Raw genomic sequence first — 23,511 nt, 5'->3', positions numbered from 1 at the left:
GGGCGTATGTCTTGAGGTGCCACTCACCTTGAGAAAACCATGCCTTGAAACGTAAAAATGCATTTTAAATATTGTGCACAAGTTTGTATGTAGTAAGAGTCTAAGGCAGAGTCCAATCCTTAAAATTAAGGTTGTCTACACTGAGATGGTAACTTTTCTTGTATGTGGCAAAACATTACGGGAACAGAACAAACATCTCCTGCTGCACCAACTAGCTCCAAAGCCTTACCGTAGGACAATGCCAATAGAAGACGATGTGGATGGACCCCAATTGGAGACTCCATGAATTCTCATAGTTGGACATGACGATATTCACGAGCTAAAGTCTTAACTTTGTCTTCATTTTACCTTACCTGTGTTTTTGTAATAGTAGGGTTTTGGAGGAAACCCTAGATAATGATTACTTTCGACCTCGTATAAATTATAATCCTTGAAATTACCTTAAAAACCAAAGGTTTTATACCTTAACATACCCTACAATAGTATTTTAAGGAACTCTATAATGAGTCTTCAGCAATGGGAGGTTTGGGGATTTCGCTTGAGTCATCTCCTCTGGAAATTATAAAACAAGTTTTGAAGGAAGATGATAGTTGGAGAAGACCATGGAAGGAAAGCGAGCACCTCTGCAGAGCATGAAGTCTCCGACCCATAAGCTTCAAGACATTCTGAGACAAAAGTCTCTGCTCAAGTAAAAGTCCAGAGTTGAATTCGTGCGCATAGAATAGTTTCACAGAAAGGTCAGTCTGCAAAGAGATACTAGAAAGGGGGGGAGCACATTTCCGAACTAGGAAACATCAGAAGCAAAGTAATCAGTATATCGACTTGTTACAACTTGAGAAAATTTTGTATTTACACATGGATGACAAATGTTAAAAGAACCCTTAGAGGTCTGTTTACGAATATAAGATCAATCATGTTCATCTAAGCCCTTCAAAATGGGAAACCTAACTTTAACCTAATTGAAATGTGGAAGTTATACAATTGACATTTTATAGAGAAACTGTCGGAGTTAAACCTGCTTCTATCTCCAGGACCATGTTATAGGGGTAGATGTGCTCTGAGGAAACTGTGGTGGATTCATACAGTGTTGTTGCTTCCATTCTTGCTGCTGTTGCAACATGTCGACATTTTTTTCCCCTTCTGTATTGGTTTCGATATTATCATCCATATCCATATCCATTCCGTCGTTATCTACTTCTTCATCTGCCTCCATTGCCTCCACCGACCCAGTTCTAGAAGTACTTGCTACCTCACTCCCTAAGGCTGAAGTAAACTGAGATTGCACCCACGGAACAACAGCCAAGCACCCACTGTTGCTGTTCTTGCTTTCATATTTATGTTCTCCATAGTTTTCCATTACTTTTGAAATGTTATGATTTCCGTACCAAAAATCTGTACACACGGAGAATATCAGCACGATTCAGAAATCAAGAATTGAAAATTAGAAAAGAGGAAACCGTAAAAGCTACTCATCACAAAGCCTAATGCAATCAATATACTATAATGAGCACTACTCTTTCAGGATATGACATAATAGATATATGTATCTAAATTTGACAAAAATGCTGGCCATATTCAACACATAATAAAATCGCAAGTTGCTCACTAGGTTGTTACAGTGGACAAGAGGTATTCTACTTCAAATCCCGCCCGGAGAGGCAATTTGGAATAATCCTTCATCACCAGACATACCTACTAATTTACCAAGTTTCGCATTCTTCTAAATAAATTGGATACAATAGGTATTCTACTTCAAACCCCGCCAAAGCCCCATTAGATAAACTATATATAGTTGAGCATAAAGGAGGTATAATAATATATCAGCGTCTATCTTTATCCTAATGAAGTACAAGAAACTTGAATACAATCCGACATGTCCCAAAGTAAACAACATGCTGAAGATGAGAAGCATACTATATTATTGGGTCACAAATGACAGGTAATGTCCCGCCCTGATTAATGACAAGAATAAAATGACATATTAACTAATTGGAAGTAGTTGAGTGGTAAAAGACCTATAATGAACTCAACATTTTCATCCTGCAACGAGAGCCCTAATATCATAATATACTAACTGTCATATAATATGCTTAGATACAACGACATCAAGTGCAGAGCTCGATTTCCTTGTCACTTAGTATCTCATCTGGGGGTTATCCTTTCAGACTTTCCTTGATCCTGCAACGAGAGCCCTAATGTCATAATGAGAGTATCCTACATCAAATATACATTAACAACTTTTCTTTTTATAAAGCACTGCCACAAGCACCACATTAGCTGTTGAAGGTACATATACTGTCATATAATATGCTTAGATACAACGACATCCAGTGCAGAGCTCGATTTCCTTGTCACTTAGCATCTCATCTGGGGGTTATCCTTTCAGACTTTCCTTGATCCCAAGTCCAACTTGATTGTCAGATACAGTCATGCATTTCCAAACTTGATTGTCAGACATGCATTCCATTTCAGATCTCATGGCTTCAGCCATTTTTTTTGGAATTTGGACTCGTCGTAGCTTCTTTGTAGGTTCCACGCTAATTATCTTCTAACAACCGGACTTCATTCCTCTAAGAAAGATCCTTAAAATTCTGGGACCTACATGAGGCTTACGCAATTGGTGAAACATTATCTAACTCTGAGAGAGTTTTCTCGCGAACCTAATTCGACTAGTGCGGAAGCCTCATCGAGTTCCCCTAACTCCACCTCTATTTCCCGACTTATAGTCTATTTAGAGACAGGGACCGCTGCCACTGACGTTGGTAGTCTATTGTCAGTTTGTTACTCATATCGAACTTTCCAGTGTTTATGTTCTTCCCACTTGTCTTCTTGGACATTAATTCCTTCTCTAAAAAGACACCATCAAGAGCAACACTTACGTTGTTGCCTGGTCGGTTGAGAAGTAGTATCCCCTTGTTTCTTTTAGATAACCCACAACGAAACATTTGTCTCATTTGGGGTTATAGCTTATCTCTTAGTAAACGCCAACATAAGCTCTACAACCCCAGACTTGAAAATAGACAACTTTGGAACCTTTCTATTCCATGACTCGTATGACATCTTTTTTACAACTTCAGAAAAATTTTAATTTAGTGTAAAGACGACCATTTCTGAACTACGTTCTCAGAAAATGTTTAGAAGACGCCTAGACTCATCAATTGATCGAACCATGTCCAACAATGTCTAACTTATCCCCCTTCAGACACACCTTTCATCTGAGGTTCCCCGATCAATGAACTGAAAACAATTCAACAACTCTTCAGATGGTCATCAAACTCTTGACTCAAATACTCACCGCCCTGATCTGATCCGATGACCTTTATAATCTTGCCAAGCTGGTCTCTACTTTGTTGTGAAACTATTTTAACATTTTAACCGATTCTGACTTATGTTACTAAAGTCGCCAGTGAACGTAAATAAGTAGTTGTAGTTACCTTTGGAAAGTGTACACATAAGTACGAACACATCTGTATGTTAGAGTCCTAATGATTCACTTGCCCTTCGTCCCTTTCCCTTAAAGGGTAACTGACATCCTGCCCATAAGATAAGACACACGTATCATACGATTCTATATCACATGAACCCTGACGTCCATTCTTACGAAGCTTCTGCATGTGCTTTAGGTTACTGTGACCTAAACTACAATTCCAGAGATAAGTAGGTTTGAATCTATTGACAGTAGCAGCCTAGTATCAATGTTAATATTTCATCCTCTAATGGTCGTAACGTAGAAAACATTCGTTGATTTAACATTGATATATAACATCTTAATTAGAGAATAACGTTTCTTCTTTATTAAATGATAATTTTCTCTGCCTAATATAGATATACAGATGTTTCTAGAATTTAAAAGAACATGATAAAAATCACTAAGTTCTAAACCAATGTCGAAAGGAAGACTACAAATCCCTACAACTACTACTGCAATCGTTGCTTTATTCGCCATTTGCATATTCATCTTCCTTTCAGCAAAGTACCTAGCTCCCTTTGCCTCCTGCACATTCGAAATGTTTTGAGCACCACATCCAGTATCAAATTTCCATGAGTATGAATCAATGGTATTTGCTAAATTAACTTTATAACAAAGATACCTAATACGGAAGTCACAATTTCATTCTTTTTGTTCTCCAAAAACTTAGGGCAGTTTCGTTTCCAATGCCCCACGCGATCGCAATAGAAACATTTACTGTCAGGAGGAACACCCTTAGTCTTGAACGTAGCAACTCGTTTTCCATTTCTTTCGGCCAATTGTTTTTTCTTCTTTTTACCTACTTTCTTGAACTCTTTGCTCTCCTGAACCATAAGAACTTTCTTCTTAGATTCAACGCTCCCAATGTACTGCTCTGCTGAATTTAACATGTTGAACAACTCTTCCAAGGTTTTATTCATACTATTCATGTAGTAGATCAATCTGAATTCATTAAACCCACTATGAAGTGAGCGTAAAATAATATTTGTAGCCCGCTCTTGACTAAAGGGAGATCCAAGTCGTTTCATGTTTTCAAAGAGACCCATCATATTGAGAACATAAGGACCCACCGGTTTTCCTATTTCCAGACAACTATTCATAATAGCCTTGTAGGTCTCGGACATCTCAATTCGCGGGTTTCGTTGGAACATATTCCTCAGTTGCCGAATGATTGTATAGGCATCCATGTCTATAAATCTCTCCTGAAGAGCAGGTTCCATGGCTGCCAACATAAGGCATGTTACAGCTTGCGACCTTTTTCGGATTGTCTTATCTTGCTCTTTTTCCTCACTTGTTGAGGTAGCACTCAACACTGGGAATGGGGTGTCAAGGACGTCTCCCATGTATTTAGATCTGAGAAAGATTTTCAGATACCTCTCCCAATCAAGGAAGTTACTTTCGTTCAACTTTTCCTTCTCAACGATTGAAGGGAGGTTGAAGACGTTTTCTTCTGCCATTTCTACATGAAAGATGCTAAGTTTAAACACCTGTTATCTTAGTAAAACAGTTTTGGTACAATTCTATTCAATGACAAATTGTCCTTTTTGAATAAAGTGATTCCAAACCCCCCCCCCCCACTGCCCTTAATACGTATTCTACTTCAAATCCCGGCAAGCCCCCTTTAGTTAATTATATATAGTTGAACATGAATGAGGTATATTAAATATACTAGTTTCTATTTTATCCTAATTAAGTACATGGAACTTGAATACGGTCAAGCATGTCCTGAAGTAAACAGTAGGATGAACATGAGAAGCATATTATCTATTAGGATAGGTTTGAGAGGTAATGCCCCCCTAGTGACACGAATACAATGGCATAATAACTAACTGGACGGAGCTGAGTGGTGAAAGACCTATAATGAAGTATGCATTTTCATCCGTAAACAAGAGCCCTAATATCACATTGAGACTATCCTACATCAAATATACATTAACAACTTTTCTTTTTATAGAGCAAGGCCACAAGCACCACATTAGCAGTTGAAGGTACATATACTAACTGCCATATAATATGCTAAGATACAATAGTGCATATCTCCGACATCATTTCAAAACGGAAATTTCATCTTAAGAAGTAGACGAAATAAAATAAAATAAAATAAATTCTTCGTAGTGTTTACAAATTCTGATCTCATGAGTCACAACACTAATGTCATCTTGACAAATCATACAAAAATAAAACATAACGAGATAGAGTAAACCGAGTACATGGGTTTGAAATAACGGCTAGATGGCTCAGAGTAGGCTTCAGAGTTCACAGTCTATATCAACAGTACAAACAAAGAGAATTCCAGGGAACTCTACATCTAATCAAATCTAATGCCTAGACACAACAAGGTCTTACCTTTCTGCAAAACAAACTACAAACAACTATTTTCCTTCCGTTCTAAATAAAGAATTTTCATCAACAACTAAAAGACAGTAACATAAACAATTGAACATTGATCTAATCATGCTAGTCAGTAATTTCGGTTTCCTGATCGTATCAATTTATTTATAACTTTATTAAAAGAGAAAAGAATCTAAACTTACCCTTAAGCTGAGGAAAAAATTCTGAATTCACTGTGATTGAAATTGTTGGTGAACTTGGAGCTTTGAGTAATGGCGGATTCACCGGATTATAAAGAACAAGAGCCTTCTCTTCATTAGAAGAGAGAAGAACTGCCTCATCCATTGGCCCGGAAAGCAATCTTTCCTCGGACGACACCTCACCGGAATCTAATTGAACTCCTAATAATTCATCTTCCTCCATTGTCATTGGAATCTCAGAATCCTTCAAAATTCAAACAATTAATCACAACCGAAAAAAATAAAATCAGAGAAATTGAAGAAACCGTCCAGTTTAATTTAAGATCTCTAAGAAGATTATTCAAGAAATTCATATAAAATTGAAGAAAATTTCTATACCAGTTTACGCATCTTTCTGGCGGGAGATGATAGCGAGAATTCAGAGAAATCATAGTCCTTCCTCTTCATCTTCGACGAGAAGTATTCAGCCATTTGTTCCGAGAATTTTAGTAATCAATCCCCCTCTAATTAGTGAATGAAACCCTAATTCTTAAACTTGAATAATCAGACCAATTTGATACGAAACCGAATGGGATAAGGAATTTAGAAGAATCGTCTAAAATCGTACAAGAATCTTTATTTTTATCTTTCTAGGGTTTACTTCCGGTCCTTTTTTAGCCTGAGAGGAGTGTGGTGTGGGAGAAGAGAGGAGTGGAAAGCGAGTGGGGCTACTATATTTTCTTCTCTACAATCTTCGAGAATTAACTTCCACAAGAGTGGGTCTATAGGCACAACCAGTAGTTATTCTTGGCGCACCTCAAAACAGATGGACTCTAATCTCTCTATTGGCGGCGCGTCGTCTGTTGGACTATAAAAAGTTCTTGCGAGTTGCGAGTTTGTTAACCCATATTTCTTCCACAATCTTATTTTCTTCTTCATTATCAATCCAAAACCTAGAGATCCTAAAACCCCATCCATACTTCCATGATCTCACCGATCCCCACAGACATCATCCGGCACCGCCTGGTAGACCCTCGTCGACCACCACTGACATCGTCCTCCATTGTTTGTTTAAATCATCTTTAAGGTGGTCAATAAGCGGACAACCGTTTTTCTTATACAGACAACTATTTTTTAGTCCGGTGCGAGTCAACTATGCTTGATTTAGTTGACTTAGATTTAATAAGGGGACAACTCCATGAAGTCTTAAATACTAATAGTTAGTAATTTGTGGACTATTAACAAAACTAATAGTTAAAATATGAAAACCTAAACTGTCTTCTTCATCATCTTCTTCCTTCTTTCTTCTTCCTTCTTCTTAGTCTTATTCTTATTTATTCACTGCTACTAAAAGTAACCTATAGTTTCTACCACTTTCTTACTTTTTTATCAAACTCTAAATGAATGAAGAAGATAAAACCACTCAATCTCCACCAGAAGAAGTCTTTCCGGACGTTTCTATAATAAGCATTAATGACATTGATGAGGTAAAACTATAACTTTTACGATTTGATTTAGTATTTTCGTTTGGGTAGTTTGGAAGAATACAAAACTATTTCATGACAAAAAATCGGGGTGAAGTATAATCCCCCAGAATTTCTTGGGAAATCCTTAAAAATTCCTAATTTTTCTGGGGTTTTCCCACGAAATTATGGTTTGATTTCTTGTACTTTGCTACGAAATTGGCAAAGTACAATTAAAATCAGAATGGTTTGTTTTTTCCGATCTCATTTGTTTATCCTTTAAAATTGTGTTAGAGAGCACCCAATTTGACTCAGAAACATTATCGCGTGGAGACGAGGTCATGCCTTTAAGAGGAAAATTTCTTGACTTTAGTGAACACTTCATAACTGAGAGGGTATGCTTCTCTTACTTACGCTTCGTATATTTTTTAATACTTCATTCGTACGAATTGACGGAAATATTTCTCTAATTTTACAGTTTTTCGAGTCAAGAGAGTCAGTTGTGGAATGGTGCACGACGAAAGGGAAGAAAAATCTCTTCGTCCTAGTTAAAAGACCCGGAAGAAACAAAAACAATGAAGGCAAAGGGTCATTCAACTTGGTAAGGTGTTCTAGGGGTGGTACATATGCAAGTCACAATGCGAAAAATTTCAAGTCCAACACAAACCCCGCCAAAAAGAGACGCACAAGTTATTCAAAGTGTGATTGCCTTTTTTTCTATCAGAGTAAAATGTTTGGAATACGGCAAGTGGCGCGTTGAAGTATTAAACGGCCGTCACAACCACGCGCTAGCGCAAAATCTCACAGGTCAAGCGGGTCGTGGCGGGTTTGGAATTTTAAGCTCCCAGACCCGTCAACCGCGGCACGTTAGGAACGGAAACACGACACGCCACGGCCTATGGCGTTCTTAACCCGCCACGACACGCTAACCCGTTAGAAACGGGTATTTAATTTACAAAATATTACTGTTATTTTGTTGAAAGTAGTTGTTTATTGACAAAATTAATAGTTAATAAAATTATTTAGTGCTTTCCTTTGTTAAGTTTGGCAACAGGTGGCCCATTAGCCACGACCCGGCAAGGAAACGGTTGGGACCGCCACGGAAACGGCACAGCAACGGCTGGGTCGTTGCTATGGGGCGTTTTTGTGCCAAAACTTTGTAGTCTAGACACGACACGACACGGCTCAAAGTCGTGCCTGGCGTGGTTGAGGCGTGTCTACCACGCCACGGCTATCAAACGGGTATTTACGCCATTTACATGAAAAATAGATGAGGTGGAGGGAGAGAGAGGTGAGGTGGAAATAATTATGTTTTTTAAATATTTTATTTTGAAATCAGGAAGGGTATTTACCATTTACATGAAAATAGGGGGTCAAATTTGAATTTATGAAAAATAAGGGGTCAAATTTGAATTTATGAAAAATATGAGCCAAATTTGAATTTATGAAAAATAGGGAGTCAAAAAGGAAGCTGGTCACAAAGTCAACGACCAAATAGGAATTAACTAAGAAAAAGTGATATTCACTTATGCCGACCCGCACTTATGTGCAAAAATCATTTTCACTTAATAAGTGCAAAAATCAAACACCGTCTCAAGGGAGGTGTTTATAAAACTTTCCAAGTAAACCCTTCAAAACGATTATGTAAAATGTCCAAAACATATCCAATTTGATTTTGAGCCCATGGGTATATAGACCAAAATAATGTTTAAAAAAGGTTTATAATCCAATCTTCCTAAAATATGGATATTTAGTCCTTTTACATTATGAACATAAAAACCCTCACTTTCTAAACACAGTACCGTCAATGTCCCACGTTTAAATTTTGCGCGTTTTGGAAAGATATATTTGGGCGTGATTTGGGAGATTTATTAGCAAAAAATGGATTGAAACAAATCATAATTTCTCTCTCCTCTAAACAGATTTGGAAATCAAATTTTCTCTTTCCTATTATCCGAATCAATCAAAAACCAAAATCCTAACCAAAACAAAACGCCATCACCACGGAGATTTCCAAATCAATTTTCTCTCTCTTCTTTAAAGATTTGGAAACCAAATCAATTTTCTCCATCTTACTATGTAAATTTTTTTCTCTATCCAAATCAATTTTCTCTCACTTAACTTTAAGATTTGGAAAGAGTATATTTTCTGGGATCAATTTAACGTGACTTGGGGGTTAATATACAAAACATATATATCACTTTCTCTCACTTAACTTTCAGATTTGGAAATAGTATATTTTTCTGGGAACATTAAAGCAGCATTTATTTTTGTTTTTACTCGTACATAAATACACATCGAATACAAATTATGAAACAAATACGTAAATTATGAGTTATTTAAGACGAGTAAACCATCATTTTTCATGTATACAACGTAGTTTATCAAATGTATGTGGGTTTTGTTCAATAAATTACACATAATTTCTTTTACATTACACATCGTTTACATTCTATTACAAAAAAACGTACAAAATCTTCTCTGGTTCAAAAATGGTGCTCATCCATGTACTCTCCATTTGTAGTCTTGAGCAGGACAAACAACAGTGACACTATATTGTCGAAGAGCATATCCAAATGCTTTTGCACCATCAGGAAACAACTGACCAACTTCAGTAAATATTTTATCCGAGCCATCTGGTTTTAGTTTCGTTGACTTACTTTGATTTGATGATTCTGTTTGAGATTCCATCTGTTATATCAAATCTACACACATAAATACACATACATTAAAAAAAATATATTGTATTATAAACTACATGTACAGTTCCGTAAATTATGTATAATGTTTGTCAAATTTTGACAATATATGAAGATTTTGAGTAGTTTGGTAAGCTTAACAAGGCTACTGTTTTGTGTGAAAAGTATGCGTAATGGTAAATAAATAATACATAATTTATGTGCACTTTTGGTAACTGTTCTGGGAAAAAAATGACGAGAAATGTTAGATAAATTTTTCATACTGTATGAACTTTTGGTAAAATGTTTTTGATATCATTGATAAAGTACGTATAATTTGTAAGATAAATACACATATGTATCATTCAGTAATAATAACTTACTGGAAATTTTTGCGTAATGTACAGTAAAGTATGGGAATGTATTTTACATTACCTATATTGTATATTCTGTTATAAGAAATCGTACGGATAATCACATGGTTCCAAAGTTGTACGGATGGATAAATCTGATCTGAAGAAATATCATAAACCACAGAAGCTTAAACATAAATCTAAATAAATATGATATTATCATTGAATGCAAACATAAAATATCAAATTTGAAGGAATCGTTGAATAAGGAATAAACATCAAGATCTAAAATAGTTATGAAAATTTTAGAGAGAGAAAATAAACATCAGCATTAGAAGTTAATGAATTAGTAAACAGATCTTATAGAATTGAATCATAAATCTGATATGATCCATAATAGAGCAGCATAATCTGATAATTTAACATGAGAAACAATATTAGATCTTAACAATGGTGATTATAATGAATTTCACAGTGTCAAACCTGATAAAGGATGAATGTTTGCACAACAATCTAATGAAGATGAAACAAGATTTCTGAATTTAATGGAGATTTATTAAGTGAATCAGTTTTAGTGAGAGAAAATAAATTGTTTCCGTTACTGAAGATAATGAAGCTAACATTACTTTGAATAGAAACGTGATTGGAGAGGGAATGTGGGAGATAAAAATGGAAAAAGATATTCAAGGATTTTGTTGGTGAATCACTTATAATATATGCGGAAGGTTATCTTAGGTATTATGAATTAATATATATTCTAGGGATTTGTGTTTTCTCTCTAGATGTATACCAATGGACTAGATATCCATTTACAATATTATTTTGGTTCTCAAACCCTTAATGGGATTAGAGTGAACTAAATGTCATATTAGGCCCTTTTTTTTGGACTATAAGCTCAAAAATTCTTTGATTTGATTTTTAGGTAAAGAGAATTCAGAAACGACAAAAATACTCATTTCAGTGTTGCAGCAAAACTACACTCTTACGGAAGAGAAGTTCTTACATTATTTATTTCTTAATATACATATGGTATTTGTTCTTGGTTTGGTATGGTATTATAAAGTTGATACACTTATTTTACAAATTGGATTTGTTTTTTTCGAATCAAAATTTGTTCATCACAAAATACTAATTTCCCACCTTTCAAACAAAGACCTTGTTCACCAACGGAATTAACTAACTTCCCATAACTATATTTCAATGGCATTCTCCCTAATGATTTATGAAATTCTCTTATACATTCCCCTCTTCTCTTCCTATGCTCTCTTCTTCTACTACTCAATCCCACTTTTCTTACTCTCTCTCTCATCTTCATCACACTTTCTCTCTCTAAACCCTTTCCACCATCTACTTCTTGGGACGATGATGATGATTCTATCTCTTCATTTCTTGCATCTCCATAATCCCTCAGTCTTTTCGATTCAACCAAAATCGGACCCGAGTTTGATTCATCAGCAACTACAAAATTCATCAAAATATCTTCACAATTCTGCATTTGATCAACCAGATTTCTCATTGGAATCATCTGTTCATTACAACTGTACTTGTAAAGGTAATCAGTTTTCAAAATCATGAATTTTGTTAACATGATTGAGTATTTATCAGGATGAACAGTATAAATCCATGTTTTTCTTGATAAATCTAGATCATGAGATCTAGCAAAAAACCCAATTAGGTTTTCTTGATGAGAATCCCAAATTTTGAAAGCAAATTCAAAAGATTTAGAATCGATCTCTATATCATCATCACAGATCGCAACAGCACGAGTTCTGATTGATGATCGAGGGAGGAATCTTGAATTTAGACTATCTGTTGATTGTCGGAGAATTGAAATCGGTGCGTCGCCGTAATAGGAGGTAAGGTTTTGAGATAATTGAGTTAAAGTTTGAAGAGGAGTTTTAGGGTTTCCCCAGAGGATGAGTACGGCGGCAACGTACGGTAAGGAAGAGTACGCGATTGAGATCCGGCGGAGGAGATGGATGCGAGACTCGGAATAGCCGTTGATTAAGACGGTGATCTGATCGGACCTTAGGGTTTTTGGATCTGGTAGGAGTTTGAGGTCACATGGATCGTAAGAGAGAGAAACTACAGAAGATACAAAAATTAACAAACTGACGAAGAAGAAGATCACCACTATTCTGTATCCCATCTCCGGTTAGAACGGGTCAGAATCCGGAGGTGTGTCAGATTCCGGCGAGAACGAGCCGTTAGCTAGGTATTTTTAAAGCTTTTGCTTAAAGATGGAAGAGATGAAGCTACTTTGCTATAACCTAGTTCGCTAACGTGCGCTACCCCTTAATATGCGCCCTTTGTGCAGGAAGCAATGGATTTTTGGTCCAGCCGCGGAGTACTGAATGGATGGCAAATTCGTATTTAATGGAAGAGTGAGGTGTTGTCTCATAAAGTAAGTTTTCGTTATCCACTCATGAAGAGAGTGGAAAAGAGAGTCTCTCTCTCTCTTTTATATATAGGTAAATCAGTTTCTCTCTCTAATATCTAATGGCTACTTTTATACCCACAACAACAAAACTCAATTTCTTGAAATTTCAGTCATCACTTTCAGTGAAGAAGACTTCTCTCTATTCTACAAACTGCTTACCCAACCAACAAGTACAACAACAGGTGAAATTTGCAATATGAATTAAACCCAAGTTCTCAATTTAGATGATAAGTATTAACAATTTCGTTATCTGCAATTAGTTACAACTTACAAGGACAATGAACACAATTATTTTGACACATTACTTGACACAAGATCATCTTATTGTTCATTCTATACACATCTTCAAAACTTGAATATAGCAGAGATAACATTTAGATTCTATGGGTTCATTTCGTGTTAACGTTACGTTCTATATTGGTTAAACCATGCTTCTATAAAACTCATCGTTTGGAATATATTGGTTAATAGATGGTTGAGTTTAGTCTAATATCATTTTTCGTTCATAGTTGAACTGAATAGCTAGTTTCTTTACTCAACCATTGTCTGATTAGTTCCCATATATTGACTAAAATGGTCTAGGCTCTAGATCCACTTGACCAAAGGTTAGACTAATTGTTTAATTATTCAACTGCTGTTTGATCAGGTCTCGTATTGCTTGATGCATAATGTAGATATGTTGTATCTCATAGTTGACATTGAGGTTCTTTAGTCCTAATAGGTAAGGGTGAAGCAATTAGTAGGCGACCATGGGATAGCCTACTAGTTGTTCCTATACAAGGGGCTAGTAGGTATAAGTGTGTCTTTGCTAACTTTTCCCAGGCCAACCCATATATTAGAGTAGCTTATAGCCTTATATAGAGGTCCCATATATAAATTTCTGATCTGCCCCTTGTCGATTGTGTTACACTACTGCTACGTGGAGCCTGGTATTTCAAGCACAATTATGTTCATATAGTTTAATTTCATGAATTATGTACATATGCCATAGTTTATTTTGAAGTCTTTCATTCTTGACTTGTGGACACCATGAAACATAATTAGGCTATTAAAAGGATATGTTTTAGTCTTCAAGACTCATGAGCAAGTTAGGAAATATTGGTAACATTAGTGTGTTTATTTGGACCGGAAGTCTTGATGTTTGTTAATCCCTCAGTTAGGAATACGAGCTCCTAGTTTTATAGAATAGAGCATGATTGACTTATTATATGGTTTATTAAAGATCTATTTGGAACATTAAACAAGTGATTAGGAATGAACTTTTAGTTGTTTTGGAGAACTTCCGACATTCCGAATCTGTTTCAAGGATTCTCGCTTATTGGCATGTTATTGCAATCAGTTGTTTGGTTTCTACAGATTTATAGAAGTTGCTGGTGTAGGTTATACATTATCAGCATTAAAGCTGACGAATAAGTACTCTTAAGGTTTTCTTCCTTGAACACATGAAAGCAGAACTTGTTTTTCTACTTTGGGCATATGTCAAATTGGTTTACTTCTTTTCATTCTTTCACAATCATAACATTACTGTTGTTTATACAGTTCGCTGCATTTTATGTCAAGAACATTAAGGGAAATATGATTGGGAATCGGATTTGAAGTTAGTGTTACTTAGTTACGTTAGTTATACTTGAAATGAGTGCATATTGTAGTTTTTAGTTTCATTTCTTTTGTCTAAATTGCTCCCAAATGAACTATCCCTGATTATTATCTAACTTTAACAGGAAGATGCTGGAATCATGTGTGAACCATGCAGTGGCAAAGGATGGCTCCTTTGTAGTTTTTGCGACGGACAAAAGACCAATGTCAAAGCCCAAAATAACAGGATATATCGCCGCTGCCCATCTTGCAGAGCTGTAAGTAGTCTCTTTCAATTTAGTGAAGAATGATATTGCTGGATCTTGTAGAACACAATTAGTTACTTTCAGTTTTCGAAAATCAACCATCATAACAACAGATTTTTCTGGTAACCTACCGTTACCGGTTCTAACCAGTATTTGAAAACTGTTTGTTGTTCCACGGCCATTATAATGATCTTTATTTTTTGTTGTAACTTTTTTAATACCGTTAAATTACATTATATTTTATATTGGTTGTTTGTCCCGTTGTAGCATTGACGATATGGACTCTTCAGTCTTCACCACCATTTTTTGTTTCTTTAGGAGAATTAACTATGTCAGTTCCCCACTTCCAGAACTTTCAAAACCAGGTCGGCTTTGAATGTTTTCTAGTTAATCAAGACCCTTCTCCTAAATGTTATCATCTTGATGTACGAAGAAAGTTTTCTTACTGGAAATATGTGCAATTTCACCAGTTGCAACTCTATCTTCCGTAACTAACAGAACTCAACCTAGCCCATTAGTCGATTTCTGTTGGGTATGGGGACTCAGGTTCAACTGGATTGTCTGACATAGAATTTGTCTGGCATTGTTGTTGCAAGCGAAAAAATCTACCCTCCAAATATGCACAACACATCCTCAATGCCCACCACAGTTTTAATCCTGCATCTAATGAAGAGTCAAGTAGTTCATGAACACTCACCGAAAACCCCCTTTTTTCTATGCAGGTGGGATATGTCTTGTGTTCAAAGTGCAAAGTGTTCAAGTGTGTTACTTTTCCTGACTACAGTGATGGTGAGATGTGAACAATGTACTACCAAATTCCTGTCTTCATTTTTCGTGTATTTTTGTATCTTAGAAAAATGTATCTTTTGAGACATTCAAAGGAGAGCAATTCAAAAGACATTCAAAGGAGAGAATATGCGTTGCCTCAAACTTGACTTGATTGTTAATTGATTATTCAAATGTTAATATTATTTTACCCGAGAAGAGTGTTGATGTATAAATTCCGGATCACACCCTAGTTTATGACCAGTAGATTTTCTAGATTATCTAAGACATCTGTTTTACTCACTTGTTTATTGTTTGTTTCTCTTTTTCTCACTCGTTTAAGTCCAATATTCCTCCATTAGTGAAGGTTTAATTTTTTTTCTTCGACATTACCACTCTAGAACTTCTTCATCATAATCAGCATTATATAGAAAGAGTAACACGTCAAAGGAGGGAGTTTCTTTCAACAACATCAGACAAGGAAGAAACATGTTATCGGCTATGTTTTCCTCGTTTTCTTTGAGATTCTGTATTAGTGGAAACCTTGGAGCATGACTATTCTTGACTTGAGCTAACGCTCTTGCTCGAGAAACATTGTGTTTTTTTTCTTTTAATCTTCTTTTATTTGAAAAAGTGTATGAATTACTTGTAACTTACAAGTAAAGGGAGTGCCCCATTTGGTTGGTTCCATTCATTTGTGCCCACCCTTAAAGTTGGGGTGCTTAGAGAAACAATAGGGGTCATAACTTGGATGCCCAATTTAATGTAAGAAATTTCTAAGGGAAATGTTACATGCACTTACCATTTCTACCCGCCACACTCACATCGTGGGTGGTCGATCTATGGAGGTTATTGTTTACCTTCTCTAAATTCTTCTTCAAATCTTCTTCTTCTTCTTGACTTGACAAAACCTAACTTCAGGTTTGTATTCTTCATCAAATGATGATGATTCTGATGTTGATAAGGGAGATTTGTGGTTTGAACCCCCTTTCGCATTATTGACTTGCTGTTTGGACTCCCTTTTTCCAGAGTTGCACTTTGGACTCCCTTTTTCTAAAAGAAAGTTAAATATAACGTTTCAAAAATAAATGGAGATGAAAATACTATTTTACCCTTTACTTAAAATGACCCACAACTTAACTCAACCCGAGTACTGACTGACCCGCGAGCTGACCCTGTATGTTTAAACCGAACTTCTTCTTCTTCCTTACGAAAGGGATTTTTTCCCCTAAAATAGTATTTTCATCGGTAGGATTGCAGATAATTTCATCTGCAAATTTTTTTCCTAAATCCTTCTTCCATTATCACCACAAAAAACCCTAGATCAACAACATTAGCAATGACCCACCTTCAATTCCTAAGTTTATTTTTCTCTCTCTCTCATTTCTCTCTCTAAATGTTGAGGAGATGAAAATCTATAAAGGAGATTAATTGATATTCTTCAGGTAACTCATATTTACTATAATCAAAAAATTTCATCTTCTTCAACCCAAATCCATGAAGAAATCTAATTCCTTATGTGGGTGGTTAGGTGTTTGATTGGAAGACCTTGAAGCAGGAACTAGGAAATGATGCAGGAGCATCTTATTTCTTCTTCTTCTTCTTCTTCTTGTATTCTCATCCTGAAACAACTAAGATCTTTACGTTGAGGTGAGTTTAAAGAATTTCTGAAAATTGTATCTATTTTTTTTCAATCAATTGATGCAGGTTTTGTTGGAAAAATTCAAATCTTTCAACTCAATTTTGTGTTTAGTATTTGGGTATTTGATATCGAGGAGATTTGAGTGAGAGATAGTACATCCAGGTCTTTGTTGAAATTAAAAGTAAAACTCAATCTCAGAAAAGATGAAACTGAATAGAGAAAAGAACACAGTAAAACTGAAGCAAAGAACTCTTTTTATTACTCTTGATTCGATAATAAATAAACATGGCTAGTCACCTATTTATAGATGCTAAAGACTCAACTGAACACTAAGAAAACTCCTACAAATCAGCAACTAAGACTCAATCCAATTGACTAAGTAAAATAACAGAATTGGACTTATTCAAACTGAAACAAATAATGACTCGACTATTTTTGACTTTAGGCTAACCAGTTTGAGTTTAGGTTCCAATAGCCTCCCTTAAACTCAAACTCTCATAATCACACACTCCCATCATCTTCTTGAGATTGTGGAAGGTCTCAGCTTTCAAAGGCTTAGTGAGAATGTCGGCGATCTGGTCTTCTGATTTGCAGAAGTCCACAACTATCTCTTTTTCTTTGACAAGCTCACGTATGTAATGATATTTAATATCTATATGCTTACTTCTCCCGTGAAAAACTGGATCTTTTGTCAAAGAAATTGCTGACTTGTTATCGCACAATATAATTGTAGGCCTTACTTGCTCTTGATTGAGCGTCTCTAATATGCGCCTTAGCCAAACAGCTTGACAAGCAGTGGAGGCAGTTGCCATATACTCTGCTTCAGCAGTAGAAAGAGCAATAACTTCTTGTTTTTTCGATGACCAAGAAGTAACTCCTGATCCTATGTGAAAAAGAAAACCAGAAGTACTTTTTCTATCTTCAATATCACCTGCCCAGTCGCTATCGGTGTACCCGACAAGCTCATAATTATCAACAAATTTATAAAATATACCATGCCCTTGAGTACCTTTTATATACCTCAATATTCGCTTAGCAGCTTGTAGATGATCTTGACTGGGTCTCTCCATAAATCTACTAATAAGACCAACTCCAAAAGCTATATCTGGTCTAGTAGAAGTCAGGTAACGCAGACTGCCAACTAAACTTCGATAAAAAGTTGGATTAATATACTCACCATTGCCATTTTTGTCCAATTGCAACCTTGCTTCAACAGGAGTTTTGATGGAATTACACGTTTCCATCTTGAAACGCTTTAGAATATCTCCTGCATATTTCTTTTGTGAGATGAGTATCTGATGGGTCATGAAAATGTCCCATCAGAGTCGTTTAATTTAGTCGAGTTAGTTCGTTTCGAGTCTTTATTATAATAAAATGGTTGGTTTTCTTGATTAGGTGTCTTTTGGAGAGTTAGGTGTGAAAAACGGTTAAAAACGAGGAAAAGATGCATGAAGGGTATTTTGGTCATTTGGAGGCAAGGACATTCTGGAAATTTGGCCAAGGTCAGTGCGTGGTTGAAAAGTAGAGGTCGAGACGAGTCCGTAGGAGAAAACGGAAGGGAAAATGACTAGTTGAGTTCAAAAAATTATCATAATAATCAAAAAAACCATCATCTTCTCTTATTAATCAAAAGTTGTCAAAATATTATAGCAAATGATACATAAAGTTTATGATAATATGAGAAATTAGCCATCAGGTCAATTTATATATTTTTTATCTCCAAAATACCCTTGCTTATTAAAATTTAATTTCTCTCTCTACAAACCCGATTCTTGGGTTCTTTGTCTGTGCAGATCTGAAGATTAGATAAAGAAGAACGATTCAAGGTTTCCATTGTGAGAGAGCTAAAAGGAAGATCAGATGCTAGAGAGAGAAAGCTATAGATGGTGAGATCCAGTGGTGATTTTAGAGATGATGTTCACGAGAGAACCATTGGTGGCGACGTTTTTGTTTATGCTTTAATCGATATTCCTTCTCAAATCTAAAGAACCGAATTCGTCCAATCTGGTGAATTTGAATCGAACTTCTCCATTACAATTCTCGGAGGCAAACTTGGGAAAAAGTCCAACTTTCAGAATTAAAGATTGGGCAACTTTTTTTGGTCTCTAAGGGCGTGCTTTTGCAGCAACCTAATCTATTAAAGCTTGAAGCTCCCATTAAAATTTTTGGTAATTAATTTTGTGACTTCTTATATGTTCTCCATTATGGGTATTGACTGAATTAGTTGTTTATAGTTGGGTAGTTTCATTTTTACAGATGAAAAAGATTGGTTTCTCTTTCTCTCTCTCTCTAGAAGTCAATTAAGTTAGTTTATCTGAAGTGGATTCTGTTCAATTTCTCACTTCCATTAAGAAATTGTTTTCCTTTGTAAGGGAATTTGCGCGGAACTACGAACTTATATTACTTTATGATAAAATAGATTTTCTGAAATTACTTGGAGTTTTCTAGGTTATGCCAGTTTCTCAATTCAATTTTTTTATTGTAATATGAGTTCATTTGAGGATGATTAGAAGTGGTATGCTAAGAAACATAACAAGAAGGAAGAAGGGGCAGCAACCAAAAAACTTTAAACCATAATGTATTACAAATGGAAGATTTTAGGGTTTCAATTTTGTTTTAGCAAGTAAATTTTTTGATGTTAGACTTGTTCTATTTCACTATTTGTCCTCTCAAGATGTAAGAACATAAATTTTGCTAATGGTGCTTTAATCCTTCACTAATGTTTAATATTAACAATGGTTTTAAATAGTGCACTTTTGATTTATATGCTAAATGTGAACTAATGGTTGATGCAAGGAATGTCTTTTACAGAGTTAGAGATCATGATCAAGTGCCATAACTTCAGTTATCTCTGGGTTTGCTCAAAATGAAAGAGGAAAGGAAGATATGGTTTTGTTGAAAACAGTGATGGAGACAAATATTAACCTGATTCTTTCACTTTTACAAGTGTAGTAAGTACTTGTACTCAGTACTCTTAACAAAAAAAAAAAGTACTTGTACTCAGTATGAAATTTGCTCCACAGGAAGTTTAATTGCTTCATGTTCAGGTTGTGAAACTTGGGTTCGAACAAAATATTTCTGTAAGTAGTTCTCTTATTAGTTAACAAAATGGGTTATGAAACTTGGGTTTGAACAAAATAGTTTTGTAAGTAGTTCTCTTATTAGGTGAACTCCATGATTGCTTTTCAGGTTATGAAAGTTGGAGTGCTTGTCCTCAGTCTGAATCTTGAACTTCGGGTTGTTATTCGAAACACGGAAAAATTATTTGGGCTAGATTGCTTTTCAATGAGACTTTAGAGAGAGAGAGAGTATTCTTGTGAACTCCATGATTGTTGGGTATTCTCATAACTTATTAGGTGAAGATGCCGTAAGGCTTTTTGTCGAAATGCATAAAGACAGATTATATCCAACAGATTACACATTTGCTAGTATTACACATTTGCTTGTATTTTGAGTGCTTGTGGGAGTCTTGCAATACTTCAAAATGGAAAACAAATCCATTCTTTGATTACGAATACGGGTTCGGATAAAAATGTATTTGTTGTTAGCTCTTTGTTTGATATGTATTCAAAGTGTGGTGAAATCGATGAAGCTCGTTAATTTTGTTATCAAAAGCTTGAAAAAAATGATGTTTTATAAACTTCCACAATTACAAGTTTTGATCTTAAAGTAGAAAATAATAAGAATTTTGAAGGTTTGATCTTAAAGTCGACTGCACAATTTCTTCATGAGTTTCATATGATGAATGATGAAATCAATTCCAAACTCAAGATTTCGTGGACACATACTCTTAGTTTATATTCTCGATTTGCAAATAAAGTTTGCAAGATATGCGACTCAAGATGATATTCTGCAGAGCTTGCAAATCTATATTTTGCAAACACAGTTTGCAGTTTACATTATGCAAATACATGTTTGCATATGTTTGCAGTTTACATTATGCAAACACATGTTTCCAGATCAGATTGTTGCAAACACGTTTGCAGAACAGATTGTTGCAAACACGTTTGCATAACAGCTTGTTGCAAACACGTTTGCATAACAGCTTGTTGCAAACACGTTTGCATAACATATTATTGCAAACACGTTTGCATACCAGATTGTTGCAAACACGTTTGCAGAAAAACGTAAAGGAAAAAAAAGGAAAAAACCACCGTTTTTGTCTGAGCTTTTTTTTAAAAAAAAAAAGTATTGAAAGTGGATCTTGTTAGAAAGCTAATGAAAAATCAATTCTAAATATATAATTTTTATAGAAATTCGACATCTCAAATAAAAGTTATATCGATTTAAAGTTTAAAGAAAAATAAAAGAATTTAGTTACACAAAATGACAAAAAGGGGTATTTTAGTATTTGCACACTTTTTGACCTCAATAATAATTTTCAAATGTTTTGTGTTTTTCTACTCATTTTCAATATTATTTTGACCTTTTTAGAAATTATCCCAAAACGGAAGTCAAATCGGAGTCCGGGCGAAGGAATAAATCAAGGTCAAAGTTTTGTCAAAGAGGGTTGACTTGCGGGACAATAGCGGGCACACATTTGGCGCGCGGTACACCAAGGAACACGTGGCGCGCTCCGGACGTCGTTTCATCAAATTCCCGTATTCTCGCTAAGCAACAAAATAGGACCCTTAGCGCATGATCCGATGCATCCCGTTGCAGCTTAACTCGGTAGCCCCGTCTCTACGTTTTAATCTTGGCCGCAACCTCCCGCGTCATCAAGATCCAACGGCTGCTGTGCATCTACACCTTTATTCATTATCCCGTGCACCCGAAGCAGCCTAGATCCCGTACTCTTGGACACGTGGCCTCCTCTTAACCACCCAGATCCGTGCGCGTGAAAATCCAAGGGCTGCTGCTCCGTCTCACCCTATTAACATATAACCGGCTACATGCTAGCATCCGAAACCCTTCCCAACAAACCCTAGCCGCCGGGTCACTTGACCAATTTAGGGTTTTGTGATTTTAACCCATTAAATTCCAAATATAACCCTTCCTTTTCATCCTTTTTACCATTTAACCCAACCAAAACCAAAACCCACCTATAAATAAATCATTTTCTCCTCCATTAAAACCTAGACTTGCAAACCCTCTCATACTCCTTCTCTAATATCTACCTCTTCTACCATTAATATATTTCTATCTTTCTCTACTAATAATACTTCCTCTTACCTAATCTTTCTTCTCTACTACTAAATCCATTTCTTTTCCATTCTTTTTCCATCTTCTTCTCTACCACTATTATTTCTTCCATTAATAGTCTTCTTCTTCTTCCTTCCATATTCTTCTATCATCTTTACCCTCTTCATCTCTTCTTTCCAACTTTCTAGATCTAATTTCTTCTTTCCCTTTCTTTTTCTTATTTGGGTTGCAATAAAATAGCTATTACTTGGATTTTTTGGAGTACAACTCTTGAACATAAATGGAGCAAATCTTGGACAAATTGGAGATACATGGGGATATGGAATTTGAACATTCTTGGTGATTTCTTTCCATTAATTTCTTCGTATTTTCATTTATTTTACAATGTCAATGAATGGTATTCTAGATTCCATGTATTGTTAATTTAGCAATCTAAGGTTGTAGAGGAAACCCATATTTGGGCTTATTTTGAGATATGTTATAAATCAATGAATCCTTGTATTGAGCTTCAATGCCTATTGATTGTCATTTCATGTTGATTCTATAACCTTATTGTCATTCATGTATTATAATTAGATATTTCATGCTTTTATTGAATTATTAGATGAGATATGCCTTTTAGATCTTGAATGATAGTGTAGAAAATTAGTCTTATATGATAGTCAATCATACATTCTTGATTTTGAATCGTGTTATTAAAGAATATATTCCGAAATCTAAATAGTTTATTATGTTAGATTTTGAGTTATACATGAGAAAAGGGATTTGTTAATTAATGCATGTTTTAAGTAGTCCATTTATGTGCCATTTTGGATCTTTATAATACTTGTTCTTGATTAATTAAATCCTTTGATGTGCTTTAATGTCTATTGATTGTTTATCTATATGGATTGGATTTTCTTTCCATTACTCATGCCTCATAATTAGATATTTCATACTTTCGTTAAGTTGTTAGATGGAGTATGCTTTTTAGATGATGAATAATAGTTAAGTGATCCGAATCTTTATAAGGAAGACAATTAGAATTAGTGATTATAAAATTGTTTTATCTAGAACATCATCCGGAATCCAAATAGTTCATTATATTGGATCCCAAGTAAATACAAAAGAGATTTAAGTAATTAAGTGCTTGTCTTATAAAGTGAAATTATGTGGTGGATTTTATAACCTTAGATATCTTCTCCCTCTCTTAGATAGTTTAGTTAGTT

General features: G+C 35.3%; 2 protein-coding genes and 1 long non-coding RNA gene across 6 annotated transcripts; 1 reads left to right on the top strand and 2 right to left on the bottom strand.

Annotated features, from left to right (window-relative positions):
* Positions 1-806: 806 nt before the first annotated feature.
* On the bottom strand, positions 807-6,814 carry LOC147531728 (uncharacterized). Of its 3 annotated transcripts, XM_086648917.1 has the most exons (4): positions 6,379-6,735; positions 6,004-6,244; positions 4,092-4,928; positions 807-3,994 (listed from the first exon to the last, which is right to left on the bottom strand). In XM_086648917.1, the coding sequence occupies exons 1-4, from the start codon at positions 6,469-6,471 to the stop codon at positions 3,978-3,980; spliced, it is 1,188 nt and encodes a 395-aa protein (XP_086505043.1). In that variant the 5' UTR covers positions 6,472-6,735; the 3' UTR covers positions 807-3,977. The 3 variants fall into 3 exon arrangements, with proteins under 3 accessions (XP_086505043.1, XP_086505044.1, XP_086505042.1); XM_086648918.1 differs by lacking the exon at positions 4,092-4,928 and having other exon boundaries at positions 807-1,392; positions 6,379-6,814; XM_086648916.1 differs by having other exon boundaries at positions 3,977-4,928.
* Positions 6,815-11,405: 4,591 nt separating this feature from the next.
* Positions 11,406-12,903, bottom strand: LOC147531727 (Nucleotide-diphospho-sugar transferases superfamily protein). The gene has a single exon (XM_086649045.1). The coding sequence runs from the start codon at positions 12,620-12,622 to the stop codon at positions 11,546-11,548; it is 1,077 nt and encodes a 358-aa protein (XP_086505171.1). The 5' UTR covers positions 12,623-12,903; the 3' UTR covers positions 11,406-11,545.
* A 5,819-nt stretch (positions 12,904-18,722) lies between these two features.
* Positions 18,723-20,727, top strand: LOC147531726 (uncharacterized). Of its 2 annotated transcripts, none has more exons than XR_015228318.1 (3): positions 18,723-19,329; positions 19,973-20,241; positions 20,351-20,727. It is a non-coding gene; the product is annotated as an uncharacterized LOC147531726 (long non-coding RNA). The 2 variants fall into 2 exon arrangements; XR_015228319.1 differs by having other exon boundaries at positions 19,958-20,241.
* The last annotated feature ends 2,784 nt before the right edge of the window (positions 20,728-23,511 follow it).

The sequence above is a fragment of the Eschscholzia californica genome, unplaced genomic scaffold, assembly GCF_041429995.1.
Source record: "Eschscholzia californica isolate CP2 unplaced genomic scaffold, dmEscCali1.0.p SCAF_6, whole genome shotgun sequence".
NCBI classification, from domain to species: Eukaryota; Viridiplantae; Streptophyta; class Magnoliopsida; order Ranunculales; family Papaveraceae; genus Eschscholzia; species Eschscholzia californica.
This window is presented reverse-complemented; position numbering and strand designations above follow the sequence as displayed.